The 24267-nt window shown below is 39.0% G+C and overlaps 1 protein-coding gene across 22 annotated transcripts in view; it reads right to left on the bottom strand.

The window, feature by feature from the left end:
- The window catches only part of TENM3 (teneurin transmembrane protein 3), a 1343587-nt gene that overhangs the window by 9502 nt on the left and 1309818 nt on the right, over positions 1-24267 (bottom strand). For all 22 annotated transcript variants that reach the window (XM_066996182.1, XM_048078283.2, XM_066996188.1 and 19 more), the window contains 4 exons: positions 9487-9662; positions 8528-8763; positions 3451-3747; positions 384-1995 (listed from right to left, as the gene is read on the bottom strand). In XM_066996182.1, coding sequence (XP_066852283.1) covers positions 384-1995; positions 3451-3747; positions 8528-8763; positions 9487-9662 — 2321 coding nt within the window. The remainder of the gene's footprint in view (positions 1-383; positions 1996-3450; positions 3748-8527; positions 8764-9486; positions 9663-24267) is intronic.

Here is a 24267-nt window from a genome sequence, read left to right as displayed (position 1 = left end):
AAGCTAGACAAGATATTTCAAGATTTCTATTTCACCATTCATGATGAGCATGTTTGCTGTAGTTCATTTCATTGTTGAGAGCTTAATGTTTTCTCATAAATAGCTTTTCCAAATACAACATACCAAGGTACTTCACCAAAATTGTACATTCCAGTCTAAACTGGATGTTTATAGGCCTAGCACACCAAGCTAAAATCACTTTGTTGATCTGGTCCTAAATGCCAACTACTTTTCTGAACAAGTATTTTCCCTGAAAGTTTCTTTAGTAACCTTCCACACATAGTATCCTCAGTCTCTAATGCAGATAAACAGATTCCAGATTATAAGAATACAGAGACAGAAAAGTTTGAGCAAGTCTTGCAATTTAAGTAACCTTCTTTTACCTGTGATGTAATCCTTCACATCATGTATTTTACTTGCTGGGTTGTTATTTCTAAACATGTACAAATTAAAAGGAGCTGGATCCTTCCCAATTCTCTTCCAGACTTCAATATCAGGTGTTGTCCACCGGCCTGCCATTATGTCATAATCTCTTTCTCCAAAGTGGACTAGCTTGGTCAGTGGGTCGTATAAGCCTCCGTGGAATCCTATTACCAGCTGGAAGTCAAGGTTAGAGTCAAAGTAGATCTCTCCGTAAGCCGTATATTGAATTTGCTTAAGCATGAGACCATTGCTACTAAAAACAGCCAGTGGTGTCCCCGTATTGTCTGATGCAATGTAAAACTCATCTCCACTGCTAATCTCCATGGCAAAAAGATGTCCTTGCAGGTCATAGTAAAGAGAAGTGATTTCAGAACTTGAGTGGTTGTATACGTGAGTGATCCTGGTTGGGTAAGTAAGGTCTGCATAAAAAAACTGGAGATGCTGTCCAAGGCTGGTTTTACTGGAAACTCGTCGTCCGAGCCCATCGTAACGGTAGATCACTGTCCATCCACTGCCTTTGCTATAAACTCTAGTAAGAAGGCCCTTTGAACTGTATTCAAAGATTTCAGTACCCCTCTGACGCAGAAATCCATCTTCATCTAATCGATACTGCACGTCCCCTAGCCGGGTTATTCTGTCTCTCAGGTCATAGCGAAGTGGCGTCAGACGGGCACTGCTACTGGGGTTGAGCAAGTGGAGGTTGCCATTCAAGTCATAGTTGTATCGCCACATTATTTTTTCATTCAGATAAACTGTCTGGAGCTGACCATCTACATCATACTCGTAAGCATATTTTGTGGTGTTGGCAAATGGCCCAATCTTAATTTCTCTTTTTGTCACTCGTCCCATGTTATCATACTGAATTGTAATCCAATACATTAGTGACCGAAATATTTCGTACTGAATTTCCTTGATGCGACCATGTGCATCAAAGTGTTTTGTGTAAGTCATTACAGCTGTAGAGATGATTTGGTTAATATCATAATATATAACTCCAAATTTCCCGAATTGTTCTACTTTGCCGGAGATGTCGTCAAACTGGTAGAGGTCAATCGGCAATGGGGTTTCATTGATGACACCTTGCATGCTAGTCACTCTGAAACTATTGTCATAGCTGTAGTCAAATCGGGCATTTACCATTCCGTCTTCGCTAAAGCGGAAAATCTGTCTGTCAATCAATGGGCCAATTTGCCTGTATCTAATGGTGCAGATAAAGCCATCGCTTTGGAGGTTTACTGTTTTCAGGACTCCTGCTGTCTCATCATAAGTAAAACTAACTCTTGTACTATCGTATAAAATTTCTGAGAGCTTGGTCTGCCGTCTGTACTTGAATAATACTCTTCGGCTTGTCCCCAGGAAAGCAGTTTGAAGGAGCTGCCCTTCTTCATTGTAGTCCATTATAACAGAAGCATTACTTTCAGGGGGGTTGTATATATTCCGGTAATAGCCAATGGAGCGAATAGTCTGCATGGTATGACGAGCAACACTGGGCATGGTGACAGCAGAAAGCCGATCCAACAAATCGTATTCAAAGATATATTGCCGTTGGCTATGAAGCAGAAGAACCATTGACTGAAAATTAAGAACAGATTTTTACCATGTGACAAATAGTGGAGTACCCCCCCACATATACCGATACTATTTCTTCGCAAAAATGTGACATTCCCACTTGAGAAAATTATCTCCTCTTTAATTGAGTTATCCTTGACCTTACATGTTGTTAACATCTCCCTGCCTAATTTACTTGGATGCTTAATTTTAAGGGGTTCTGTAATTAGTAGTTCGACATTCATAATTTGCTACTTGTTATGACTGTATCACTCTTTTATCAAGCACTCACAGCTAAACAGCAGATTGTCAATGGATTCAGATAAGACATGTTTAATATGGGAAGAAGAAAAACTGTCTTGGAGCCATTAACTCAGGAGGAGAACAACATATGGGAGATACAATTTCTTCCCTACAATTAGAGATGACTTCGAAGAATTTGAATAGCCTGAGATCTCTGAATACTGTGTTCTGTACGTGTTAAGACATAGACAAAAGAATTGTTTGATTATTTATATCAGAAGGAGCCACTCGGAATTATTCTAACATTTTTCTGATGTGTGGCTATTATGTATCATAGGTCTGAATTAAATTATGTCTGCAATGACTAGCAAACAGTATTTGCTGAGCAACAGATTCAATAGGAACAATTTAAATCCCACAAAGAAATTGATTCTGTTTTTGCACAGAATCACAGCATGGTTTGGGTTGGAAGGGACCTTAAAGCCCACCCAGTCCCACCCCCCTGCCGTGGGCAGGGACACCTCCCACAAGCCCAGGTTGCCCAAAGCCCCATCCAGCCTGGCCTTGATCACCTCCAGGGATGGGGCATCCACAGCTTCTCTGGGCAACCTGTGCCAGTGCCTCACTGCCCTCTGAGTGAAGAATTTCCTCCTAACATCTAATCCAAAGCTTCCCTCTTTTAGTTTAAAACCATTCCCCCTTGTCCTATCATTATTTGCCTGAGTAGAAGCAGGCATGAGAACTCACAAGGGGGATTTTCACAGCTATTTCTAGAGGAAGAGCTATCATTCAGTAATCAGTATATCTAATGAAGAACTCTGATTTTTGCTTATTATTTATTTCTATGCTACAACATATAGGAAGTGTAAATTGAGAGACACAACTATTTAAAAACAAGATTTTCTTGGTAGTGAAGAAAGAAGTGAATAATTTACAAATAAATGATTTTCAACCGAATTATATTGCAGAGATCTAATTCCTGTACCTTATTTTAAGCATTTGAAATAAAAGGTAAATACAGATGCTGCTTAATTTAGAAAGTCATCAATTCTTAACAATTAGCTACAGCATGGTTACATATGTATTTTATAAAACATTCCCATAGGAACCACATGTTGATATGTAAGAGTAATTGAAATACGCTTCCACTACCTGTTTTTATGTTGCATACAGCAGTCAGATGCTGCACAATTTTAGCACATTCAAAGCATTTTTTAAACCCTGAGTGTTCTTTACCTTTTCCAAGTATGTGTAACTCCAAGTTTTCCCATCAGCAAACACTCTAGACACTATCCTTCCCTGTCCATCATACTCTATTTTTTCACTAGTCGTCCCACGCTGTACGCTGCCTATTTGCCCTGTGGATGAATAGGTAACATTGACAGCCATCAGCTTGCTGCTTGGTAGCCACAGCGTGGGGTGCCCTGATGTGTCGTAGGCAATCCTCAGCAGAAATTTACGGTGGTCATCGTAGATCTTTTCTGTCTTTGTGGTTCGATCAAAGTCAACTGAAAGGAGGTTTCTGCCATTAACCTTTTTAAAACAAACAAAATGACATCATAAATCATGCTGTTCAAACACTACCCACCTATTATTTCCACAAAATGCTAGCTATTCTTTAAATACCATTTCCAGTGATTGATTTGCTGTGTATATAAATTATTTTAGCAACTTCCTAATATAAATGTGATGCACTACATTAGCATATATTTTAAAAGGCTTCATTATATGAAGAGATGGCCCAGAATTTGTTGCTATTTGTGTTCTTTCTTGATGCTTAGTCAACTGTTAAGAAAATACTTAAAAATATGCACTGAAAACTTCTTCAATAAACAGTGCCTTTTCAGAGAACTAACTATTTATTTTGTGGCAGTCTAAAATATACCTAGCAAACTATTAAGACATATCCCAGCAACTGCTGGTCCAGGTCATGACTATCAAACTCTAAGAATGAACTGAGTCCTAATCCTCCACAGCAAGTATTTTTCAAAAGAATAAATACAAAATTAAGATCTTCAAAACACATTTAATCTTCAAATTACGATCAAACACTTTTTATAACACAGGCTTTCACCTTTCCAGTTCAGATGGAAATTTAACTCAGTATACGATCCACAGCCACAATGTATTATTATGCTAAAATCTTCAGTATAGGTTTAAGTCCTTTGCCTAATTAACTGACCAGTTAAAGCCATAAATGGCTGGAAGACTACAGAACCACTGCAAAACAGTTATAAATGCTTTGAGGTTTGTAATTATTTTGATTTCAAACAGATATATTTATTTATTTAATTATTTTAATTAATATATGTAAACAACAGTCATGGATAGTGAGTTTTATGTAATACCTTTAAAACTGGAATATGTACCCTCTGTTTTAGTGTTTCAAATATGCTAACTTTCAGTTTCATTGAATCAGTTTTCATTTTTTGTATTTGTGAAATGAAAACGTCTGTTTTTCTTTTCCCATACTGGCATTTTTGCAGTTCTCTGTTCATCTTCTGTAACTGCTTTCTAGTGTTCTCAAGCAGGCCTTTGTCCATCTGAAAACCATTTCTGTATATGCTGTGTCTTTTAAAGTTATTCCAGGTAAGGATGAAACACTGATAACTAAGATTTTTTAACGCTGTATCTTGCTAACATATGAGAAGTAGGGGACAGACATATAACTATGTGAATTAAGATTTGTTAAAAATTCTTATTCAAGTATTTGATGCATATATACCAAAGAAGTGAAGAATGAAGATGACTAAATAGCATTTAGAAAAGAGAAAGAAAATAGATATCCTGACCAAATAAATGGCTGGAGGATTTTTGCATTTTTTAGAGCTGCATGTTCAAAAATCCATATATCATGGACTTTGCTACTTTTACCCAGAGGATGATGATCTTCTAAAAGATCAATATAAATTAGATCCTTTGTTATTAGCACAAAAGGTATTAAAGCAATGGCAATGGGTTATAGGAGAACATGAAAAAAACTCAAAATATTCAGTTTTGCTTATATCTGTCTATTTATCTATCTTCATTACCTCTATTTATGTTAACGTGCTCATTTTTAATATGAAATCACTGGCATGACAACAATCTGCACTATCAATTTCAGAACAAAAAATCCTATTTTCATGTAAATCTTCTAAGGAAGGAACACAAAGTCTAGTAGATGCAGGATAGCTACATTATGAACTCAATGAGCCATCAAATATTATTTAAACATACTGTGAAAAATTAATGCTACAAGACTGATTCTAAAGGTAGTTTAACCTTTTTTATTTTCTTTTTTTTTGACTTTTTCATTTTCAGGTATTTTTTGTTTAAGTTTTCCAATATTTATATTCAATCATTTGCCTAAATTTACACTTAAATCTTGTTTATTGCTGGCTTTTATCTCTCAGCCTCTCCCACCCATGCCTGCACTCATCTCTCCCTCTCTCTCTGCCCGTTTTGCTTCTCTGATTTTTTTCTTCCCTTTCTCTCCATCTTACCTTCTTTATTTTACATTTAATTATGAGTTTTATTATTTTCTTGTCTGCCTCTCAGGCTTAGATGCTGAAGTGGGAACAGGTACTTCTGATTTCTGAACTGGCAAAGAGGGAAGGGTGGTTTTATGGTTAAGGCAGATGGCCAAGCAATTGTGGTTAATTTCTTGGCTAAGCACATCCTTCCGGTGTAAATTACAGCAAAGTACTTAATCTAGCTGTCTCGCTGCCTTATCTGCTAAATGGGATAATAACATCCCTTGATTCTCACTTTCCATCTGTCTTGTCTGTGTAAGGGCTGGATACTAGAAGAAAGGAAGTGCCTTTTTCTGTAGCCAGATTCATGCTTCCAAAATCTGCTGACAGAGCTCTTGCATTCAAACGTGAGCTTTGGGTGAAACTGGCTGTGCTTGCATGATCTTGTAATACATGTGGCAGTTAGAAGGACAAATTAGCTTTGGTTGAATGCTTCTACAGCAAAGTGTAAACATTTTTATTGTGTCTAAAACAATCATACCTCTAAATACATTGGTAATTCTGGGCTTCATTATGATATAAACAGCAATTCAGGAAATTTTCAATGAACAAACACAATGACACAAAACCAAGTCTCTTGACAGCCCCTATATGCTGTCCTACTCTTTCAGTAATTACGGTGTCCAGCTATCCTGCTCTGCTCTATCTCCTGGTTTTCTTTCCAGTGGCTCCCTGAGAAGCATGAAACCAGACAGTGATTTCCCCATTAGGAGTAGGGGTATATTGTGCCTTACAGAGAGATTCAAGAGGTGATGTGAAAACTGGGGATGTTTGCAGGACTTGGAGCTTGTCTGGAGAAGGTAGTGCAAAAACCCTTATTGTGAGGTCCCTCTTTGGTGTCACCTGTCCTCTCTAGGTGCACCCCCTGAGACAGAACTCGTATCAGTTCCTTTATTTAACAACCTGGTAAGTGAGGGTCTGTCTTGGCCTCAGTAAAACTGCCCCAAAATGGCTCTTCCCTGAAGAGGACTGCTGGCACCTCTGCCAAAGACCAGCTTAAAAACAGATGTACAGGTCCAGTGACGAAGCTAGCTTATAGAGCACACACAGAACAAATCTGAACAAAAGTTAGATTGACAGAGGCTTGTTGAGTTCAAGAATGGTGAAAAACACGGTTATCAATTTCTTTATAAAGACTACTAGTAGTGGGTATAACTAATACAAGATAGAAACCCAGGAGAGTACCACAGTGTACTTCCTGGTGTTACATACTGCATATATATAATGCAGTGAAAGTGTCATATATATGAGTACATTTACTGGCAATACATTTTGTCACTGTTTTTTGTCTACATTTGTCTTCTCTGCAGCAAAATGTTACTGACATATCTGTAGATGGAAATGATGAGCTCTGTAAGTTATTCTTGTTCTTTCAGTTCTTGTTTTCTTTCTCCACCCCCCACCTACCCCTGAGCAACATTTCTGCAGTATCTTCCTAAGTAAACCAATTTAAAAAACAAACAAAAAAACAACAAAAAACTTCCCTTTTATAATTTGGTAGCAATTTTCTTTTATCTTATTAGCCCATATTCTCACCTGCCCTACTTATCACATTTGCATATACATTTTTAATTACCACTGTTTTGTCCTAATTTATGATCTCTCACTTCCCCCCGCTCATGTTACGTCTTTCCCTCTTTGCTGTTCCTTCTTTCAACTCTTCCAAGTCAGAGTTGCCCATGACATTTCTTTAACCTCCTTTGCATCCGAATGACAAAATTTTGCTTTGATTTTTAGAACTGGACTCATAGAGATTTGCTTCACTACCAAAACCAATCATGCTATTGGTATGATTATTTATTTATTTATTTATTTATTTATTTTCTTAGCCTTCCTTCATGAATTACTTGGCAGGTGTATTATCCCAACTTGCTATGTAATGGCTATGAACCAGAACCACAAGGACGAGCTCCACAAGTATGGATTCCTTTTGCTCTTCCTTATCCATGGTAAGACTGCTACCACAGCTAGGTACAAGCATGTTGTTCTTAAGCAGCAGCTATTGTACATAATCATTCTTCCTTCTTGGAAAAAAACAATTCTTCTTGCAGGGCAAGTGGTAGAGAGAAATAGAAGATGCATGGCAGCATTCCCTCCTTCCCAAAGGAAAGTAAAAAAAAATTAAAATTAGAAAATGGCATGTTACCTCTCAGAAGTCAAGTGGTCTGAAATTACTTACCTTTATTTGATATACTGCCTAGGCCTTATTTTAAAGAACTGAGTTCAGTCCTAATAGTATGTCAGACCTCTGATGTGGTCTCGAAATGGTTTCCTGGCAACCCAATTTTAAATGCTTAATCTATGTTGTCTTTACCAAATGGCTGTCATAAATCATAGTTTGCTTCCTACTTACATTTCACACACTATATAGGAAGAAGAAATGCCAACAAAATGGTAAAGACATATGTTGGAGGAATATGCCATACACATTCACACAGTGTTACCTAAGACCATGCTAACTCATGGTAGACTAATTTAAAACGATTCAAAAGCGGGTGTGTGAGTTCAGTGCTGGAAATAAAAAGTGAAGGAAAGCAGTAAAAATATTATTTTTATCCTGAGTCATTTTAAGGCATTGAAGGCTAAAAAGAACAGTTTAGAATCCGCAGAAAAGAGCAATTAATATGGAATAAGAGCTAATATATAAAGTAATAAAAGCAACAACTTTCAACTCTACAGTAAGCTTATCTGCGGTAAATACTCTGTGGTTGTTGGATGGCAATACCTACAAGAACGCATTTACGTTTCCTCTCAGTTAATGAGAATGCAATAGACACCACACATGCTTGCATGCTTACCCTAAGCTTTCGGCCAAACACATTGACTTTTCCCTGGGCTTGCTCTTTCCGGAATCGCCACTCCACCAAGTTCTGCCCGTTCTCCCCTGGGAGAGTCATGTTCCTTTTTGCTACTGTCGGGTTGGCAGTGCCAGCCAGGACGTGCGGCTCTGTCTGGTAGTGTGAATCCAGGCCGCTGGCGTACAGGATTCTGAGCGAGCCATCATAACCGATCTGGTAGCTGTTTCTCAACTGATCTGAAAATGCAAAAAACCACACAAACACACATTACATATGTGGGTTAAGTCTGCCTTTGTTCTCTACTCCTTATGCAATATATGCATGTAAAATCTTGACTTCAGCTACTGACCTGACATAAATAAACACCAAGGGTGAGACTGATGAAAACACCTGTGTCACATCCATGTGTATCCCATGCGAGCAAAAACATCTTTGGGATGTCACTCAAACATCCGAAAAATCCCACCTATATTTTTTGTATATTGAATATAGTCTCTGGAGTTGCACAAAACATATTCTCTGCTGTTTCATTTGGCATTTTTGGCCACATCCAAAGTATGTTGTGACTAGTGACTTTTGCAAGGATGTGGGTGCTGGGATGCCACATGCTATTTTAAAGCTCAAATCTCACATTATGCTATTTTTACACCAATTTCCCTTGCAATCCATTTCACACTCTTTTTCCAGATTCCCTTTTTATGCAAAGTAGGTATTCTGACTACTTCCAACAACTGTTTGCAAAAGCTATTCGGTTAGAAAACATTTAATTATACTTTCATTGTACCTCCTTCCTTCCCAGAACAGCTCTTTTTATATATGTATAAAAGCATGTGTGTCACCTCCTCCTCCAAACACTAGGCCTCTAAGTTTCCCTCTAAGGCATCTCATCTAAGCTGTTTGTACCAGAAGAAAAGAGTTTTCAGGTCAGTATCTGCTGAGAAATGTTTTGTATACAGTACCTTGAACCATGGTATAGAAAGAATCAATTGATGATAAGTTGGAAGTGATGCTGACATCTTCCTCTCTGCTGGATGATTCAATATCCACCGTAATGGCCCTTTCCATTTCCCCATGAAGGTTTGTGACAACTCCAGTAGGAAATGTAACGTTTGTTAGACGGCCCTCACTATCATAGCTAAAAAAAAAAAAAAAGTCAAAAAATGATACATAGCAGGAACAAATTGTTTCCATTTACAAGCAAAATGAACAAAAATACCAGCTACTCATATTGTTAATGCACTCTTGCTTTTTGTGCATGGGATAGGCACAGCAAAGACTTCAAACGTGCTTTGAAGTAGTCAAAAGACTGTTTAACATACAGGAGCCTCAATGGTGATAGCAAGAGCAAACAGATGGATCTTCAGCTCTGCATATGATTCTTTGAAGTGTGACCAGATCCTGCTGCACATCTAATTCACCATTTCAAAGGGAGAATATTTGTTGGTACTAAATTCCGTAGCATTATGTACTCACTCCCTGTTATTGGAGTAGATTTTTTCTGTTATTGTAGGAATCCTCAAAAATTTTCATAAAAAGGGTATCTAAGCAGACTTTCCCTTTGGCCCTTCCTATTCACTGATTATGTGGACCACCTGCTCTCCTGGTCCTGAATGCTTAACATCCCTTGTATTATTAAGAGAAAGGATCTCGGGTAGTATTTATTCTACTTAAGCTGTTTGTAGCTGGAAATCATAGCAGCTAGTGTATGTAACTTGATAGCTGCCTGTGGATCATAGCCTGAGAACTGTGGCACAAGCCACGCAGGAGAAACATTTTCTGGTCCCACTGACATTTCTTTAAACCAATAGTTACATATCCATTCAAGAGTAGGTAGGTAGATACGATGTCTGTAATTGAAATAGACCTAGGACTTGTAAAACGTGTATCTTCCTGTGCTTTGTTAGGTATACCCCAGCTACTAATACCATTGATAAGGTATGTGCAGCTCTGCGCATGTGAAAAACAAGACAAACAAAGTGATCCCATCAGAAGTGCAGACAATTCCTAACAGTACTTCTTGAGACCCAAGTAAGCAATCAGTGAATGAAGGGGCACTTCTACTATGTTTTTCAAACACAGCACCAAGACCATGGTCAAATCAAACATACATTGCAGTCACAGTGTACAGAGGTACGGCACTGTGTAAGCTTCAGGTCATACAACTGCCTTTAGGATTAGCTCTTCAAATACTACAGCTTGGATTCATCAGCTCAGGTGTTCAGCTGAGACATGTTTTTCAGAATTAGAGTCTCCCTGTGTCTGCAACGGAGCAAAACAAGTATCTAAAGGGTGATTCAGCCCACCTAAGACCTGTTTGATGTCAGGAGTTGTCCATCCCTCTACCATGACTGCAGTAGGAAGCTGAAGGAAGCTTTATTCACCTATAACATGACCCTGCAGATCCACAAAGCATGCTAAGCTCTTCATACTTACGATTATCATCAAAATGTTCCTTCTGGGAAAGAACCCCCCAAGGAACAACAAAACAAACCATGTATATCACTGAGGCTACAGAAACTCTTTTTTAAATTGGGAGAAATAACTCCAAACTGTTTTAACCCACAATACCCTCACTTTCTCTGTACATCGTGAGTACTGCACGGATTGCTGTAACTGAAAGGATTAGGTTTAGAAATGTTTTTTTCCAGTTTGCTTACTCTATAGATTTGACAGCTTTTTGCACACAGTCATTTTCATCCTTTTAACACAGTTGATTTCCTTTGTTTATGAGAGACTTGCACTTAGCAACAGGAAAAAGGAAAGAATGTTTAAAAATCAGAAGCCCTTCTGCAAGCCAGGGAAATCAAGTGGGGAAACTTATTTCTTGAAGTTAAGTATATTTCAAAAAACAGGGTTTCTTCCAGGGTGTTTCTATCCCTAATATTGGCTGTTTTTCCTATACAGGACTTGGCAAGCTGAGATGCTGCATTTATGCAAGAAACTGAAACAAATACAGCAACATTCCTTGTGCATAAATTTGACTGCAAGCCCATTAATGACCTTCAGTTCCATAAATTTATTTTCTTTTCATGCACAACTTCCCTTTTAAACTCCCAGGGGAACATATATCCCCCAATTACTGTCCTTTTCTATTTTTCATGTTACAGAAGAATGCTTGAAAATGGTATCAAGTTATCTTTTCGGGAGCTACTTGTGTCCTTTGATTCCAGGAGCCAAGTGCCAGTTTTCATCTGGAACAATGCTTCCTAAAGTTACAAAAGGTAAGATTTCTCTGTAAGAACTTTTCTTCCTTTGAATCGTAACATTTACGAGAAATTAATTATACATATTTCTGAGTACAACACTGGAGCTGGGAAGCACTATGCATCTGTAGTTTTCAGTAGAATGTGTGGCTTCACTACAGTATGCAGCGCTGAACATTGCTATTCTTGTTTTATGCATTCTTGCTTCCATATTATTTTTTGAGTCTGTGCATATAGTTCCTGAACTGGTCTCTTTTCTTTCACAAATAAATAAAAAGCACACCATGAGCCTGGAATAAGCAGCTAATATTATTACAGAGGGGAAGAGTTCAAAGATCAGCAAAATTCATGCTACACATTCATGTTCTTAAAAACATAACTTTAAAGCTAGAAGAATCTTAAAAGCCATGATTGCTTGGTTCAGGCATCCTAGTGCTGGAAGAAAATGTGAATGAGATGTGAAAAGTAAGAATAGGATTTCTCATACTTTTATAGCCAGGAACAAAAAGAAAGAAAGGAAATAGGTCTTTCTACAATTTATTACATATTCCATTTTATGATGGATTGTAATGTGTGTCCTTCATTCTGTTCACAGTACATCGAATACTAAACTTACTTCTATACTTGATATCTTTTTGCCCACAATGAAAGCCTTATCAATGCTCAACATAGCAACATCACTCATACCTTTGGGCATTCCTATGCTATTTTTCTCATTACATCCAAATATCCTTGCGTTCTGCTGCCAAGGTGAATTTATTCATCCAATATTGTCAGTTTTAGACCGAGAGATTTATTTTATCTGTCTTGTGTTCTAATATTGAAATTGCCCTAACAGGAATGAGATATAAAGTCTAGAGGGCAAGCACCTATATTTGGCATTTCACAGCCTCTTTGATCTTTTCATCCAAACACAAGCACAGGCACACATGTTACTGCTGAGCCCTCTGATCTTCCTCCTATACCAGGCAAAGCCGTTCAACCTCTCTCTTAAATTCCTCAAGAGCAGGTTGCACATAAACATTTCAAGAATCTAAAACAAAAACTTGCTTACTGGGCATTACCTCATGCGCTTTAATCCTATAAACCCCATTCCACTCATTAACATAATGACCTTCATATTCGGTCAATAACTACAGAAGAGAGCAGCAGGGGCAGGACAGTTGCCACCACCACTAGCTGAATTTCCCCTTATATCAAATTCTTTTTCTTCCTTTGGGGTGATCTGCCACTGCTGGCTAGTTTTCCCCTTCTGCAGTGAGAAATTCTCAGAGATAATGATTATCAGCTTCCCAGATTCTTGACCTTTCGCTCTGCTGGAAGTCCCTCTTCCATTGTTCATCTTCTTTAGTTTTAATTACATTCCTTCCCAGACCATTTTCCGTTCTAGTCTATGTAGGACAATTTTCACTTTGCAGTGATAACTTCCCGGCAAGCCTTGTCACAGATGGAAATGCCCTACTTTCTTTATTTCTGACTTGTTTCTCATACGAGTTGTATCATAGTTTAGAGCACATTTAGCTCGACCCCAGCTTGCAGAGCATTATTAATGTTTTATATTGGAAGTTACTTCAACATAAATAGGGAGCTATAGAAATGAAGTGTATGGTAAAGGTTGCTGCTAAAGCCAATAGCTAAGTTATGACTGATACTGTTTTTCCACAGACCTCTGCAGCATATTCCTGTAACAAAATAAATTCCATACTTTTTTTTCCAGCTGTTGTAAACATGTCAGGTTTAAGAGCAAGGTACATTGGTTCCTGTACATTTCAGATAACAAGACTTACAGTGCAAATGTATATTATGTATTTCTTTAAAGACTGGTTATGGATTATACTATTAGTTGGGATACGGTATTAGAGAAATGAGGCATGAATACATCTCATAATACAGACATGTATAATTTTGACAGTAGAATGAAAAGTACTGTTACATACTCAGCACAACAGGCATTTCCTTTATACATCTTGAATTATCAAGAGTGGCTAGAAAATTCATGGAGCATTACCCTACTTGTTTCATGTTATTCACAGGAAGCCTCTTATATCAATGCGCTGCTTATTGGTGGGTGAGAGCAGAAACTTCAAAGTTCACTTTCTGCAGTACAGTGTGCTGTTGGTTTAGGTGTATAATCACTGTGTTCAGACGCATACTGAAAATCCGCCCTAACGTGGCAGTGAAATGTCTCACTGAGCTTTTTGTGGCCATTATGTTCCCATTTACAATGAAGACTACTGTCTTCAGCATTACAGAATGTTTGTCATTTTGCAAATACCTTCTTTCAGCCATGTTTAGCCTCCCATAATGTACCTGAAGCTCAGTCCCTCCAAAAAGTGAACTTGCAGTTTGAAAACTGCAGTAAGGAGAAGCCACCTTGATTGGGTATCATTGCTTTGCTAAAACAGTAATAAAATAGTTATCTTGCTGATCACAAGGAAACAAATGCATAGTTTATATAGCTTCCCTTTCATTATCATTTTGTCACTGATACAGAGCTTTCCTCTCCTCCCGTTTTAAAACTGGGCATGGCAAGTTACTGGGAGCTCTATTCTGACCATCTTCAAGCATTAAGTGACTTTTTGGAAGAGAGGAAAAGACTCTTAACTTCAAGAGTATGAGATTTAGGTAATTTTTCCCCTTCACTCCGTTTGTGAGTTGCTTTCCCAATTTTGATATGCATTTTTGCTTTTTGCTTGTAACAGGAGTGACTGAACGATCCTGCTAGGAATGCACAAACTGAAAATAACCTACAGATGCATGGGCAGACAAATGATTCTGCCTTTTTTTGGCTTTTATTCTGTAGCCTTACAGATATGCATACATTATAACCTGCCTTCTTAAACATAATATGAGCTTAAATACTGGTTGCATATATTCCTTTATTTGGACATTTTGTATTAGATGTTAAAAGGTTTAGTGCCTTGCTTGTGAATTCACAGTGCAAATATATCAGGAAACCCAAAATATTAAACTAGAATTTTTAAAATATAACAGGTAGATTTAAAAGAAAAGAAGAAGAAAAAAAAAGAACCATAAACAATGAGATATTTGTATGTCTTGTTAATACTGGTTTGTTTTACCTAGCAAGAGGGGAAGAAGGGAGCATATGTGTTGTAAATGACAATTTGATATATGTTAGTAAGCTCGTAAATTATGACAAGAGCTTTGATTTTATTTATTTATTTTTAAATGAAGGACTACTGTCTAATAAGGGTAGCATTTATTCCTTTGTTCTTACCTGGAAAGTTGTTAAGCTTGAGAAAAAAAAAAAAAATCAGTATTCTTACCAGTCTTACAGAACCTTAAATATATGAAAAAGGTCTCTTATCTTGCCTCCCCTCACTTTTCCTCTCATGCTTCTACTTCTCCACTTCTACCTCCATCTCCATCTCACTCCTCCTGTACTTATCTGACAAAATAGTAGCTGAATACGAATCAGAGAAAATAGGTCCAGGAGTGATGCTTGGAAGCACTTAAAGTAAACTGCAGCCTGAAATCCAATTCTGGATAGGAATTTATCTGTCACTACTTGGTTTTAAAATGGAATTTGGACAGAAAAATGCAAACTCACAGAGGCTGGAAAGGCATTAAAAGTCTGTTAAGTATCAGCTGAATTTCTCTGTCTTGCTCAAACAAGTGTCAGAAAACTCAAGCCCGAATTCAAGCAGCTGGCCATCTTTTCCTCTCCCTTTATCTGATGCCTGTCTTCCACTGAGAAGGGCCAGCTTCAGCTGGGATAATCTGGTCTAACTGCACAGTTGGTTAAATAATTCAGGTAATGTTTTTTTTTATCTTAGCAACCTGGTCAGGATGAATGTTTCAGCCCATGTTTAATGAAGACATTTCCTCAGCTTGAAAGTGATTGACAAATTTTCTTTTCACCTTCTCCTGTTATAGCCGCAGCATTTGGGGCTTTTTTGTGTGTGTCTATTTTGTCATAACGTTAAAAGGATAGTTTTCGGTCTTTTCTGTAAACTGGCATTCAATATACTAGACATGTGAACAATTCACCTAAATAGGCCATTCCTGACAGCTATAACTCATCTGCAAAACAACAGGCACACTCTAAACCGAAATCACTGTGGAAAATGTGTCTGTTGGAAAGGAGCTCACAGAAATGAATCAACACCTTCCCTCCTGATAGCTCGCCCACTTCCGCACCGAGACGTTTCTGATGCTCATTTTCCACTTCATCGCACAGCAATGAAAACAAGTGCGAGTTCGGTGCTCGCGCTTCCCTAAGATTGACCACCTTTACAGCCTAACCCAAAATGACTTCCAGATGGGTATTTTGGGGGAATGGTACTTTGCGGTGAAAGAAGCAATACATGAATTTATCATCGTTTTATCTTTACTTTTTGCCAGAAGACTGCCAAACTTTTTTACTCGTTGCTTCCATCAGACCGTACGGTGTTGCGGTCTTCCAATGCTGTGCTGTTTGCTGTGATAAGCATCTGCCATTTATATTCTTGTAAGCACTCACAAACCATGAAGTCTGCCATACCTCTCATTTCTGACACAAAGTGTACATGCACAAGAGTCTGGATAAGCAACTCGTGCGAACGATGCTGGTGCTTTTGGAAGAGGAGGACGAACGACTGGTGTGTGTGCAAGGGGAAGGGGTGCAGTGGGAGCAGCAGGATGGAGGTGGTGTGGCTTAAATTAGAGGTGTCTCCTGGGGACGAAGATGCTTCCCAAGGTTTTGGGGGTGCTCCTCAGCAGTGCTGACACTGTCCAACCAAGCACAGCCATCTCAAGGCCAATGGCATGGGGCTTGTCTGTACGAAGATGAACCTAAACAACAGTAGCCAGGCAGCCACAGACCTGCAGCCAGGCTTTTATCTACAAGACCGCAACACTCATGCCTTGCTTTTCAGCTTCCCTCTAACAGGCATTCACCGCCCCGAGCCTCGTGGGGTCTGGTCATGGGTTTTTGTCGGGGTGTGCAGGGCGAGCGCCTGTCCTGCGGCAGCTCCCTGCAGGCTTTGATCTTGGGGCTCCCTGAGGCCCACGTTTTGTTCCTCTGTCACTTCCCCCCCTCTTGCCTAGCTCGTCTATTGCTGTACAAATAAACAGTGAGCCCTGCTGATATAAATACTGGAATATGGCCTTTCAAATAGAAGAAATCTTGGTGTATATATACTTTGTTTGACAGATTGGCCCTTGCTGTAAGGTCTGCTTATAGTATCAGGGCCGAGTGCTAAGGCCTTTCAAGAAAAAAGGGATGTAAGGCAGGTCTCTTTGGTCAGATGTTGTTTACAGAATAAGCTTTACTGATGCTTCCCCCCCTTTTTTCCTTTTTCGCTTTAAAACGTAAAAACTATCCAGGTGTTTTTACAGGGTCGCAACAACCCATAACTTGGACATAATAAAACTTTAATAAATTACATTATGTTTGAAAACTTAGGAAAAGGAACACAAAATTATATGGATTTTTTTCTTTTTTTTAGGATAGTGAAATGCCAAGGTACTAAAAAATTTTGCTAGGTTCAGGTTCTGTGGTTAATTTATTACAGCACCCTTACTGCTTTGGTGCATGAATCATATCCAGCCAATGCAGGCTTCAGAAGTGACAGACTCTCTCATCTTCTGGGGGAATTGGGTAGGGCTTTCAGTGCTATGTGCTCTGTAGACTCCCTAAAAAGCTGATCGGTCCAGCCTCAATGAGGACATCCTCCTCTATTCAAATTGCCCATTTTCAAGAAAACTGTAGCAACCTGATTAGAACAGTAAGTTCAAAGTAATTTAAATTAGTAAATGGTAAATTCAGATTAATAACTTCAGCACTGAGTACCAACAGGCATAAGCCTTATGACTTTGGAAATATGGCCTCCTTTGGAAAACAGGCCCCCCCCCAAAACAAATAATTACTCTGTGTTGTAGCACACATTACTACTTCTGAGAGGTGTTGTGGCAATGGCTCCTGAGAAAAAAAGGGAGGAGGAGGAGGACAAAACTGGAATATCGATGCCATTCCAGTTTGCTCCAGGGAGGAGTTTCCTGAAGGAGAAACGTGAAAGAAAAGCCAGATGGACACAGAGCGTAGAAAAATTGGAATAATATGGCTGAAGACTCAACAGTGATGTGTAACATCAGAACAACACAATGGAAGACCAAAATCTTCAGAAAGATTGACCATCTTTACGACCTAGTCCAAAACGACTTCCAAAGACAGGCATTCTGGGGGCATGGTGCTTTGCAGTGAACGAAGCAACACCTGGTGAAAGAAGCAGTGCAAGGTGAGGCCTGAGCATGAGGACTGTGCTTGAATACTGTGGGACTGAAAACACAGCTGTTATGTGAAGGCTGGAGCTGCCATTCAGTGCTCAGTGCACCAGTGAAGTGAGTATAAAGGAGAGACAGCGAGCTTGGCTCTAGCCTCACTGACTCGTGCTTGATATAGAAAATGAACATGGGACAAGAACACTACCATGGGGATAACTGAACAAATGGTATTCTTAAGCTCCTGATAAAGCCAGAAGTGAAATGGATACTTTCAGAAGCCTAAACAGAGTTGATTGGATTGACAGTACAGGACATTTATGTCATTAGTAAGAAAGATACTGTTTTTTTGCTGAACTATCTTTACTTCTAAGTGCTTTCCAAAACCACAGAGACATCATATGCTGATTTTCTTGGCAGAAATCAAAGCACTTCTTTTTTTCTCATGCACGTAGGATGTAATAATGATATGTGTCTTCAGTGTTGCTATTTTGATATTATTACCTATTCAACGGTTTCTCAGTTCTACTTTTATTACTTAGACTAGTTCTAAGGACAAGAAATAGCAAACATTAAAAAAAAAAAAAGGAACGGATAAATGCCTATCAAACTAGATCTGCTACTGATACCTGAGCAATTAGGGGACAAGCTGAAGTTCTCTGAAAAATTTTACATTGCTATTAATAATTGATTATTTTTAACATGTCTGCTTTGTTATTTAGTAGGATGAGTCTGAAACAGCAAGTTTGTATGCTCCACTGATAGCATACCCTTATCAAACTATTTAACAGCATGTTGTATTATAATTATGAAATTTACTGTAAAGTTGAGTTAGTGTTCCAGCTGAGAAAACTGAGAGATCACAACCTCTGTTCTCACCAAAATGAAGTTAGAAATTAAAAAAAAAATTAACAATTTATCTAAAGAGAAAGATGGTAAGCACAGACAGTAAGCACAACTGTCACAAAGTTCTCCTCAGAAAATCCATGTTGTGTGAATGCTCAGTTCTGTGTGTGTGTGTAGTAGCAATGTAACTAAGAGAAGGTTTAAAACACAGGATTTTCTTCAGTCTGCTGTGGCCATGCACAACTGAACACATCAGCTAGATAATTTTCTCCATGAATTCTCTCTGGGCAGAGGAAATATTTGTCGAGTTTGAATAGAGGGAAATGCTTTAATGTTTTTTTGGCCAGCCTTGCCTCCATGAGTCTATATGAAATGGTGGGAGAAGGTTATGCCTACTGGAATTTCAGTCTGTTCCATGTTGAGAGGAGGAGAAACACCAAATGTTGACTAACAGAGAACCAGCTAGTTCCTGAAAGGTGCTTTCAGACAGTAATATGTGTACTGCCTGCTGGACTCAGAGAAGCAACATGGATAAAGAGGCACATGTGCAAGGACTAGGTATCTAGAAAATATCCCAAAAACGACACTTAGGAAAAAAAAATAAGAATGAAGAGAACATGCATTAAGTTGCTTGAGTAAATGTAATATGGGAAGATTAACGTTATCACACTTGTAAGACATGATTTGCAAGCAAGGGCTCATGTGAGGATGCAAAAGTCAGTACGGGCATGTTATACAAAACCAATGTGGTGAGTGTGGTTAATTACTTCAAAGCCACTGATTTGGACAGATGAAGCACAAAGCAGCAACAGTAAAAGCAAAAGGTATAGAAGGCTGTTGATGGTAAAAGGAGAAAAATATCTAAAAACCACTGTGATACCAAGGACATTCAGAGAACACTGTTTAGAGCTGTTAAAAAAACAAAACAACAAAAAACAGATTACAATTTTGTACAAGTTTCTAGTACTTTAAGAAAACAAAATCAAATTAGAATGAAAGCCCAAAAACTGCAAGAAAAAAAGGGTAGGCATTTTTTTGATATCCAAATTACTGAAGCACAAATGTGATAGAAAAATGAACAGAAGTAGAAACACAAATAAAACCCTACAAATTTACAAGAAACAGTATACAAATATTAATGACGAAAACTGAATTGTGAACACCTTAATATACCGTAAAAGTGCAAGTGAATTGACACTGTTATTGGGAGATAATTTTTACCTGATTGAAATTAAATATTTGCTTTTCTCTAAATTTAACTTTTCATTAAAACTTCCTTAGACTTTTTACAAGCAAAATCTCTGTATTTCCAAGTGAGACTCCACAAGAAAGCCATTAAGATGAAGCAAGAGAAATACTGCAAAATATCATCTGTTCCCTGTTGCCAAATGCCGACAGTTACAGATGATGTGCTGGCTGCACAGGGAAACTAAACAAGTCGAAGCCAGAGGCAGGGTCTTACTCTGAATGCTGCAGTTTTAAGGAAACCACAGCAATGAATGCATTGTTAATAAAAGCATCATATGTAAAGCATGATACTCCGCAGCACGCAGTGGAAATACATTTCACCTGCGACTCTCTCGCCTGTAAAATTCTTTTAAGGATTTCACAGTCTGCACAATTTCACCGCCTTTCTGGAAGGGCTGGAAAGCTCATTAATTTAACTGTGGGAGCAAAGTAAACTTGTAAGAGCTCTGCCTGCTAATGTCACTCTCTTTGATTTCTGTTGCATTCCCTTGGAGACAGGAATTGAGCGAGAGAGGGAGGAGAGGAACGAGAAGACAAATGAGCTCAGGGCATGAAGTGCCCAGAGAAACATTGGACGGACTGTCAAGAGATACAAGAGGGGATTGAGAAGAAATGCACCTCTGGGAAAGGAAAAGGCGGGGAAGCCAAACACGCCTTAGAGAAATGACAGGAGACATGGGAAGGAGCAAGATACGAGGTAAGGAAATAAGGAAATGCAGTTGGAGGGGAGGGTCTGGAGAGCCAAAAAGAGACTTGGAAGAAAGGGAGTGAAATTGCAGGGAAGAGGAGGAGGCATCTTAGTTTGGATCAGATATTGCCTGCTGACATTGCTCCCAAAAGGAGAGCGATGCAAGAGTGGAGAAGACAGGAAAGAGATAATAATCAGTGGCTACTGGAAAGAATTCACAGCTAAGGGAGCAAAGTTATCTCAGATTAGCTGAAGGGGGAAGAGGAAGCCAAAGGCGATCGCTATGTTGTCTGCACTTCTCAGGGAAACGGGGGCACGAGGCATAAATGAAAGAAAATGTAGATGTGTGGAACTGTAGTACCTGCTGCCTTTGGAAACTTACTGATCGCTTTGCCTCTTTACAAAGGTTCCTGCAGACGCACCTAGGCTGGGACTGCAGAGGGATGGATCCCGGCCACCTGATGCTGGGCTGACCACGACTCGTCCTCAGCTGTCTGTGAGGAAGAGACCGCTCAGGTGCCAGTCTGTATGCACACTGCATTGGTTTTTTCTTTTTTTAAGTGAGCTTTTGAAGCAGTTTCAGCTGACTTGGCTGGCAAGTGCTGGCACACCAGGGCATTCATGGAGACGTGGCGCAGCAGGCTGGGGGCTCTGCCTTCCTGCACCGCTGAGCCAGTTGCACAGGGGCACCTCAGGGCTTCTTAGGAGTTCACTTCTGATTACTAGTACTTGTAATTTTCACTTTGAAAAACACAAAGAGTAAAACAAATATTTCCTGTATGCCAGTCCTTCCCTCAGGCAAAGTGGAGACTAAAAACCATAGACTCTAGATTATTTAGTGTCCAGATGAAATAAAATATAAAGTAAACCTTTTTGGCTCTGATATTGGTGTGACTGAGCTTGTAGGGAGGAGGGAGAACATGAAAAGCTGCTATAATATGTGCCAGGGCAGCGACTGCCCATTTTGGGATGCACTATTTTCTTCAAAGGTTCCTCTTTTCACTAAAAAGTTACTCTAAAAAATTAACAAAAAATAAAATAGTTGTCTTAAATCTACTGCCACATCACTGAGAACTCAGCAGAATCCATGGTGCAGTTGTACAGATTTGTACCAGAGAAAAGTTAACAAAGCTATTACTGAATTGGCTCTGAAGACTGATCTTTTTATTACTAGAAATGCAGTATTTTTACTCCAGTATAACTTCTGCCATTTAGGCAGATGCATGGCCACCAAATGGTGAAACAACTCAGCCATAATCACAGCTGAAAAATGACATTTCTATTCCACTGGAAATTCTAACAGTTAAAAAGTTTTAAGTCTGAGTTGAAAGAAAGTCTAAATTCACAATGGAATATAAACTTTATTCCCTTCCCAAAATATTTTGAGAAGCTGAGTAATAATATAAATAAAGTAAATAAAATACATAAATAAACTCCTATATGTAAAGAAAGTGTATCCAGCAATGAAACTGAAATATTTTGCTATTACCAAAATAGAACAAGAAAGTCAGAACAATTTCTTCTCCTCATTTCTTATTCCTATCCTGGCATCATAGGGAAACCTTATAGCTTTCACAGGACTTCATTTTTTTCAACAGAAAAACGTTCAGCTGAAGAATTTTTAGCCCATACTACCTACCAACATGAAAATGCCAAAAGCTGGGGCTGAGATACACGCACACACACCATGTCACTCCAACAAAAACCCCTAAACAATATGCATGGTTTCCACTTTGGCAATAGATGCAGAAGCCTCTGGAAATCCAGCTGAAGTCAGATTTACTATTATAAATCACCGCCACTGAAAAGCAAAGTCAAAACAATGTTTGCTGATCCCAGAATAAAAGATGCAGAATGGTCTCGTTTTTATCTACTTTTTCTCCAAAAGGGAAGTACACAGACACAAATTTAGTGTATGGGGATTTTATGTCCAAAAACAGTAAGCAGCTCTGATGCCCAATGGATGTCTTTAAGAATGCTGTTTTGGCAAGAAAAATAACCCGGTGGTTTTTTTTTCCTCATTCCCTGTAGCTTTACATAATCAGCACAATTTTTTTTATTTTTGGTATTAACTTGTACAGAGCATTATAGAAAACATGACTGCAAGGGACCTTGAGAGGTCAGATGGTCCAGCCCCTACCCCAAGGCAGGATCTGTTCTTCCCAAGTTAGTCCTCAAAGATGTCTCATCTGTTCTTAAAGACAGCCTGTGAAGGGTAAGGGGTCACTGTTGTCTGTCTGCTTCAGGGCTCCAAAATCTTCACAGTGAAGTTTTTCCAAATGTCTAATCTCAATCTTCCTTGTTGCAATTAAACAGATTACTTCTTCATCATGGATACAGGGAGGAGATTAATATCTTTGCTTCTGCAAAAGCCTAATACACTGGCAGATTTGGGGTGAATGAAATTGCTTTGCTCTCTCCATAATTATTTCAGCTTGGGACTTCTAACGAGACATTGGTCTGAGGCAATTGTTTAGGAAGCGCATAAACAGCAGCTTGGAAATAGTACTAACACTTTCTGAGGGGAATAGCCTGCCCTTTGGGTTCTGTGCAAGCCAGCTGGACATACCTAACACAGACCAGAAAGCCTGCATGAAAGCAGACCAGATGTGAAAGAGGGCTATTTACAAACTCAGTAAATAACTATCTATTTCATGACACACAGTAGCCTAAATTCTTCCTATGAGGAAAAATACAGGCCTTTAAAACACTTACTGGTGAATACAGTATCTGCTTTTTCTTGTGATCTTGCAGACGCCATGACGATACATTCAGGAGCCATCAGCTACTTCTGCAGTGCACCACAGTAGGCACGCCAAAGCTACACACATCGTGGTGAGAAATTACTGCCCTGATTAAAACTCTGGGTCCTCAATTATTCAGTATAAATGCCAGCATGATTTGAAGTGCCTGCTGTACCCAACTGATGCCTTAATTTCAGTAAGGGACTTCACTATCCCCCAAATTGACTGCCTTGCCCAAATCGCATGTTGGAAACAAGTGGGTTTTGTGCGTCACCGTTAAATACTGGATTTACTCTCTGAGGAAATAGATGAGTATTTACAGCCCATCTGAAGCTGTGCTTTGGTCTCTCAGCATATAGGACACAGCTAACTCGCGGGACTGAGAACACATGCCCTCGCGACTGAACAGTGCCTCATTCCTCTGTGCATGTCTCATTCCTCTGTGTATCCTCGCTGTGCGTGTGTCCTCTTGGCAGGACCTAAAAAGATGTGCAGCGATGCACAAATGCACAATTAAATATTACAGACGTGCGCTAATGCTTTGGTAATGTGCCCACTCCGAAAGCCCTGCCAACTTGCAGCTTATTGTAAGAATACCTTAAAACTGGCAGCAGTGCCATTCCACCTGCTGTCTTTGTTAGGAATCAGCACTTCTAGCCATGTCTCCACTTCAAGACACAATATGCAGTGAAGCAGCACCTGCTGCTCTCGTGTCTCTGATGGGCAAATGTAAAGGTTGGAGAGTAGATACAGGTGCTCATAGCCTTCCTGTGTATTGCCTCAGCCAAA

Source organism: Anser cygnoides, chromosome 4 (assembly GCF_040182565.1).
Source record: "Anser cygnoides isolate HZ-2024a breed goose chromosome 4, Taihu_goose_T2T_genome, whole genome shotgun sequence".
Taxonomy (NCBI): Eukaryota; Metazoa; Chordata; class Aves; order Anseriformes; family Anatidae; genus Anser; species Anser cygnoides.
Note: the sequence above shows the minus strand (reverse complement) of the source record. Positions and strands in the feature narration are given on the sequence as shown.